The sequence below is a fragment of the Erithacus rubecula genome (assembly GCF_903797595.1).
Source record: "Erithacus rubecula genome assembly, chromosome: 33".
Lineage (NCBI taxonomy): Eukaryota > Metazoa > Chordata > Aves > Passeriformes > Muscicapidae > Erithacus > Erithacus rubecula.
In genome coordinates, this window is record NC_136683.1 from 345,129 (window position 1) to 351,557 (window position 6,429).

General features: G+C 55.0%; 1 protein-coding gene across 1 annotated transcript; it reads right to left on the reverse strand.

Moving 5' to 3' along the window:
- Positions 1-4,296: 4,296 nt before the first annotated feature.
- On the reverse strand, positions 4,297-4,866 carry LOC306813833 (uncharacterized protein; the record flags this gene model as incomplete). Its single annotated transcript, XM_079329488.1, has 2 exons — positions 4,817-4,866; positions 4,297-4,663 (listed from the first exon to the last, which is right to left on the reverse strand). The coding sequence occupies exons 1-2, from the start codon at positions 4,858-4,860 to the stop codon at positions 4,297-4,299; spliced, it is 411 nt and encodes a 136-aa protein (XP_079185614.1). The 5' UTR covers positions 4,861-4,866.
- Between the last annotated feature and the right edge of the window lie 1,563 nt (positions 4,867-6,429).

The following is a 6,429-nucleotide window of genomic DNA, read 5'->3' on the forward strand; positions in this document are numbered from 1 at the left end:
CACGGTGGAACAACATGGGTGGGTGACAGTGGGGACAATGGAGGGCCTGGGGAGCTTGGGGGTTACCAAAATTTGGGGGTCATGGGGCAGCAACCACAGCCCCTGATTTGGGCTCTGCGGAGCGCTCAGGACTTTTGCTCAGCATCAGGAAGAATTTGGGGTGGTGTTGGAGGCCTTGAATGGATTTGGGGAATCCTTTCAGTGATCTGAGAGGAATTTGGAGGGTCCCTCCCTCTGCCAGGCTTGAGCTTCTGAGGGCTTGGCTGGTCCAGAGAACTGTGGTGGTACAAGGGTTCAGGGGGACATCAGGGATGCTCAGGGGTCCTGGGGGAAGATGAGGGTGCAGTGGGGCTTGAGGATTCTTGAGAGGGGTCAGGGCCCTGGGGACCCCACAGTTACCCCTCCCCTCTTTCCTTTGCAGCTGACAGGAAGCAGAAGGAAAGGTGAGTGGAGGGCTCACACCATACTCTGGCTTTTGACCCCAACCGTCAAGACCTCCCTTTCTGTCCCACACATCCCTTTTATTCCCTCAGGGTCCCCCCACAGCCCCCAGCCCCCCAAGAGGAGGGGGAGGTGCTGTACACCCACATCAAGAGCACCAAGCAGACAGGGGGTGAGTCTGGGCTGGGACACACACATAGGGACACGTCACCCATGAGTGTCCCCCTGCCCAGATGCCACAGTCAGTGTCTCTCGCAGTGTCCCTTCGTGCCACAACAATCCAGGATCCCCAGGTGACCTACACAGAGCTACCAGCAACCCATGGGCGACCACGGGGATGCAGGGACATCTACGGGAATGTGCTGTGACACTTGCGGCACTGGGGGCACTGGGGGCACTGGGGGCACTGTAGGCACAGGGGAGGCTGGGAGTACTGGGGGCACTGGGAGCTCTGATCCCAGAAGCCTCAGACCCTTCGCCATTCCCTCCCCACTGTGCTCCCAGTACTGCCAAAGCCTCCCTATTTCCCCTCCCAGTGCCTCTCCATTGCTCTCAGTACATCCAGGTGGTTCCCATTCTCTCTCCCACTACTCCCAGTGACTCTGCAATGCCCCTCTCAGTACTCTCAGTACACCCACATCTCCTCATCTCTCCTCTCAGTGCCTGGAGAACACAGGACTCATTGCTCTCTTATTTGCACAAAAATGCATCTCTTTGGTTCAACTGGCAGATATGGTGTTTCTTTGTTCAGCTCTGTTGGGCTTTAGGAATGGGATTCTCCAGTTTTGGACTGCCACTATAAACCAGTGCTCTGGATTTCTTTCTGCCCTGTCTCAAACACCTCCTGTGTTGTGTTCCCCACACAAGGATGTCGCAAATGCCCTGGGGCCTCGCAGCTTTCGCTTTTCCACAGCAATGGGGTTCAGGCCATAGCACAGCGTGGGGTGTCAGTTACAGGACAATTTGGATGTCTCAAGACATTTTGGATCACCTGTGTGTGCCAGAGCTGGGTCAGACCTTGCTTTTGGTGACACAGGGCCCTGTGTGTCAGTCTGTCAGTCATGGCACACGGGGGACAGTGGGACATTCTGCCAAACCCAGGTCCTGAGTGGCCAAGGGACCAGGAGTCCCATCTTGGGAGAGGGCCCTTGGTGGCCCAAGTGCTTAAAAGGCAGAGCATGAAATGACCAAGTGTGTGACCCTGTCTGCACTTGGAACGTCTGCTCCATCCATGCTGGAAGCCAGTAGTTGAAAATTGTCTTGGTTTAAAAGAGAAACATTTACCAAGGAAAGCAGGAACTTTCCTGGAATGGAAATTACTCAAAATATTGTAACTGAGGAAATATGGGGTTTCCAGGCAACAATGCAAGAAAAGAAATAACAGATTAATTCCAGGAAATTTATAGAATAAAACAGAACAAACAGCAAGACAAGAACAGAAATTTCCAACACGCTCAGGGGTGTTTGTTCACCTTTGTTCCTGTTATGGCCACAGCCAGAAGAGGGAGCTGCAGGGAGCACTCCCGACCAGCAGGGGGCGCTGCAAGGAGCACTCCTGGCCAGTAGGGGGCGCTGCAGATAGCACTCTCGGCCAGCAGGGGGCACCCTGGTGCCAGATCCAGCCCCTCAGGGGCCATGGTGGCCTTGGCACCACAAGGAAGAACATGAGGGGGTTGCATCTGCACACTCGCCCTTGGCACCAAGTGCCAGCAGCAGAGGAGGCAGCAGTGGTGGCAGGAATCCTCTCACAGCAGCGGGAACAGCTGGGGAAGGTAGGCAGAGCTCCATTGTGGTGCTGATTTGCAGTCCAGCAGTGTTCCCAGGTCCTAACTCACAGCTTTTCATGACACCGTGAGGCAGCTCCTAAAAAATCCCAAATGGAAAGAAACCACCCCCAGACAAAATTTCCAAACCCCTTTCCCCTATTCCCAGACCCTTTTGTTGGTGTGCCAGAGCTGCCAGCTGACTCCACTGCTTTTACTCAATCACCACCCACCCCAAAGGATCCCCTCTCCCCCTTCTTCTCCCAGTGCCTTCATGCTGACACCCATATCGTGATCACCAAGCAGACAAAAGGGAAAAACTCACTATGAATCCAAAACTCATGCCTGGAGCTCTTGAAGGCTCAGCAGCTCTGGCTGAGCACTCCTGGCTTCCCAAGTCACAGCTCATCCCAGTCCTGCAATCCCAGTTGGGGCCATGTTGCTGACAGGGCCCTGTTGTGGTGGCCATCAGTCCCTGTTGTTGTAGCCATCAGTCCCTGTTGTCCTTGCACCTACAGCAGAGGGGTCCTGGGAGAGCCCAGGGATTGAGCTCTGGAATTCCCTCTGACTCCACAGCAGCTCTGCCAAAGCCCAGCAATGCCCTTTGGGCTCCCTGAAATCCCCTCTCCTCAGACAATCACTGCCAAGCATTCCTGGGGCCTCGGGGCCTGTCCCAAGGGGCTGTTTTGAGCATTCCCAGTTGGGGTCACTTCACCTCTCAGCTCAGGCCCTGTTGGGATCCCCCTGTCACCCCTGGAACAGAGATGAATTCTGCCCCTGTGGATCTTGATGGCCTCAGGGGACATTGTGCCTTGGGGTGACCTAAAGCCATGTGCTGCTGTGGCTCTGCAGTGCCAGGCCGTGGATTCACTCAGCCCAAGGGATCCCAGTGTCCCTTTGGCCCAGCTGGCAGGAGCCAGGGCCCCTCTAGTCCTGCTCATGCCACTCACAGCTCACTCCTTGTAAATATGACCTGGAGGTCCCTTCCAGAGGATGGGAAGTAACATCATCCCTCCCGTTGACTGAGGATTTGCCCACAGGACACTGGAGCAGATTAATCCTTGTAAAATGTCCTCTGGTGGTTGTTGCTCCTTTCAACTCCCATCCCTGTGCTGCTAGGGCACAGGTGGATTTTCCATCCCATTTCCTCTCCATGGTCCTGCTGGTAAAACCACAGGTTTGGGAGCACTGGGAGGAGGAGGAGAGCAGAACAAGATCCCTGTGGAATACACTGCTCAGAAAATGTCATTTATTGAAGAACTCAGTCAATGGATGTGTTGGTTTGAAAGTAAACCAGATGGAGAAATGACCACACAAATACCTTGAGGGAGATTTCAGGTCAGAATCACAATTTAATACAAAGATTACAATATATGCAGTGATACAGAAAAACTGGAGTAAAACCACAAAGTCAGAGTACAATCTGGCATCCCATTGGTCGGGGTGTTAAAGTGATGGATGCAGTCCTGTTGAAAGCAGAGGTCCTGTGGAAGGTTTGGTCCTTCTCTGGCTCCCTCAAGCTGAAGTGATATCCCAAATGCCCAAGAGCCCAGATGATATATGGTCAGATTCAGGCAGCAATGTTCAATACTTCCCCCAGGGTGAGGAATTTCACCATGGAATTCTGTATTCCTGTGACTCATGGGATGCTCTGGACAATCCTTGATGCCCTAAGTCTCCACAGGCTGCCTACTGGGATCTTTGAGCGATGATGGCCCAGGGGCTGAGGTGACCCCTGAGGCTGGGTGTAATTCCCACAGCTGAGTCATTTTGGGAAGCTAAACAAATGCAGCCATCCAGGTTTTGCCTCCTTTCCTTCTCTAACACCCAGCTCTGCATTGGGCAGCTACAGTAAGTGACCCATGCACTAAAAGCTGATCAGGATGATTAAGATGGGAGGAGAACACAGTTTGGTTACACCCCAACTTGTAAGCCAGGAATAATGGGAGCCCCAAAATCATGGACAATCCCAGCTGGTTCCTTGTGGGCCTGGGCCTAGGAGGGGCCTGCGCTGGTTTGGCTCTGAGCCCTGAGCTCCACCTGGGCACAATATTTGTCAGGAATTCCGGTGGCTCTGCAGAGGAAAGAATCATCAGGCTCCCGATGGATCTGGCACCGTGACCCTGCAGCAGGTCCTGTTTGCTGAGGATGCAGAGGGAGCTGGGAGGTAGCCCAGGCTTGGACACCAGGAAGGACTCAGGGAGCCCAGGGAAGCAGCACTGGCAGCCCCTGAGCTGAAATCCTGCAGCTTCTGCTGCCTGAGCTGGGTGAGGCGCTGGCTGCGCTGCTGGATCTCCTGCTCCTGCTGCTGGCCCTCCTCAGTGACGGCCGCCCACTCGCACTGCCACTGCTGCCGCAGCCCCTGGATCTGCCGCCGCACATCTTGGGCACGAGCACACTGCTGGAGCTCCCTCTGCTCCTGCTGCAGCTTCTGCTGCTCCAGCTGCTCCTGGTGGGCCCTGTGGGAGAGCTGGGCTGCCTCAGGGACCCTGACACAGCCCCCACACCTAGCACAGCACCTGGTCTGGCACTGGAGCGCCCAGAGCCACCAGCTGGAACTGGGAGCCTTCTTGGCCACTGCCTGAGCCATCCCTCAGTCCCATGTACCTCACCTGAGCACCCTCTGGAATTGCTGGCAGTCCTGCTCCATCTGCATGGCCAAATGCTGTTCCTTCTGGGCCTCAGCTGCTGCTCCATCTCACCTTCCTCTGTGTCTTCTCCCTCTCCCTCCACCTCCATTCCCAGTCTGCAGCATCTTGGTTCCTCTTGGCCCTCAGAGCATCCTGCCCAAATAGGGGACAGTGCTGGGCTTCCCTCTGGAGCATCTATGGAAGCCCTTGTCTGTGGCTTTGGCTCTGCTGGCACCACTCCAGGACATCCCCTGGCTCTAGGGGCTGGTCCTGCAGACACCCTGTCAGGATCCACTCAACCTGAGCGAGAGTTGTGATTGTTCGTTTGACCCCAGGGTGCAAAAGACAAAAGCAAGAGACTCAGGTTTGTTTAGCAGAAAGCAGTAACACAGTTTATTGCGTGCTAACAATTAAGTTTTGTGATAGAGAGAGAGAGAGAGATAAAAGGGGAGAGAGAGAGAAAGGATGGGATATAGCTACCAACAGACGGGATGCATCCTCGTGGCCGTCCAATGAAACGAGACGAGACACATCTTCAATCCATTGGAGAGAATGAGATTTCAAAGTCAGTTTGGGGAAAGCCACTTTTTATAGTCCTTTTCCAAAGTGAGTGTCCTCTGGCCAAAAGGTGGGGAGATTTATGGACTATTGTTTGTGGAGATCGTGGTCCCATGACACAGGTACAGGGACAGGGTGTGATAACTAGCATCCTGCTGCACCATGACGAGCAACAGGCACAGCTACAAACAGCCCTTGCCCCTCAAGCTCAGCCAGCTCCTTCTCCTCCTCCAGGTGCAGCTTTTCCTGCTCTGCCTCCAAGGCAGCACAAGAGCTCCTAAGGAGGACAGATCCACAGGAAGGGGCAGAGTCCAAGGATGGGACAGACCCCAAGGCTGGGACAGAGTCCCAGGGTGTTGGACAGAGCCCAAAGGGCAGGACAGAGCCACTGGGTAAGAGAGAATCCCAGGGTGTGGGACTAAGCCCTGGGGTGGAACAGAGCCCCAGAATGGGACAGAGCCTCAGGCTGGGACAAAGCCCCAGGACAGCTCCTGCAGCCCCTCCTGAGTACTCCCTCCTCCTGCTCCACACTCAGGGCAGGGAGGCTTTGAGCCACCTCCAGAGGATGCCACCAAGTCCCCATAGGATCATAGCTCTAATCCTGCTGGCTCCTGTTCCCATTCCCTAAGTGTGGCTGATCCAGCACTGCCAATCTCTTTCCAGTCAGGTGAAGACCTCCATGAAACACCCATTCCCTGCTCCCACCTTCCTTTCGTCCCTCTTCAACTGCTTCAGGTGCTCCAGCTGCCTCTGGCCCTCCTGGTACATATCCTCAGCCCTCAGCATTTGCTTCTCTGCATTCTGCTCCATCTGCTTCACAATGTGCTGCCTGGCTGTGGGAGTACGAGAGCAGAAGGGTTCTCTCTTGACCCAACCAGCTCCCCATCATGGGAACACTGCATGGACAGGGCTGGTGTGGCTGGAATGGGCCAGATGCCTCATTGGGGAAGAGGGAGCCTTCTGCCCACCTCATCAGCTCCTGCTTCCTGCAGCACTCCAGCTCCTCCTGCATCTCCACGCCCTTCTCCCACTCCATT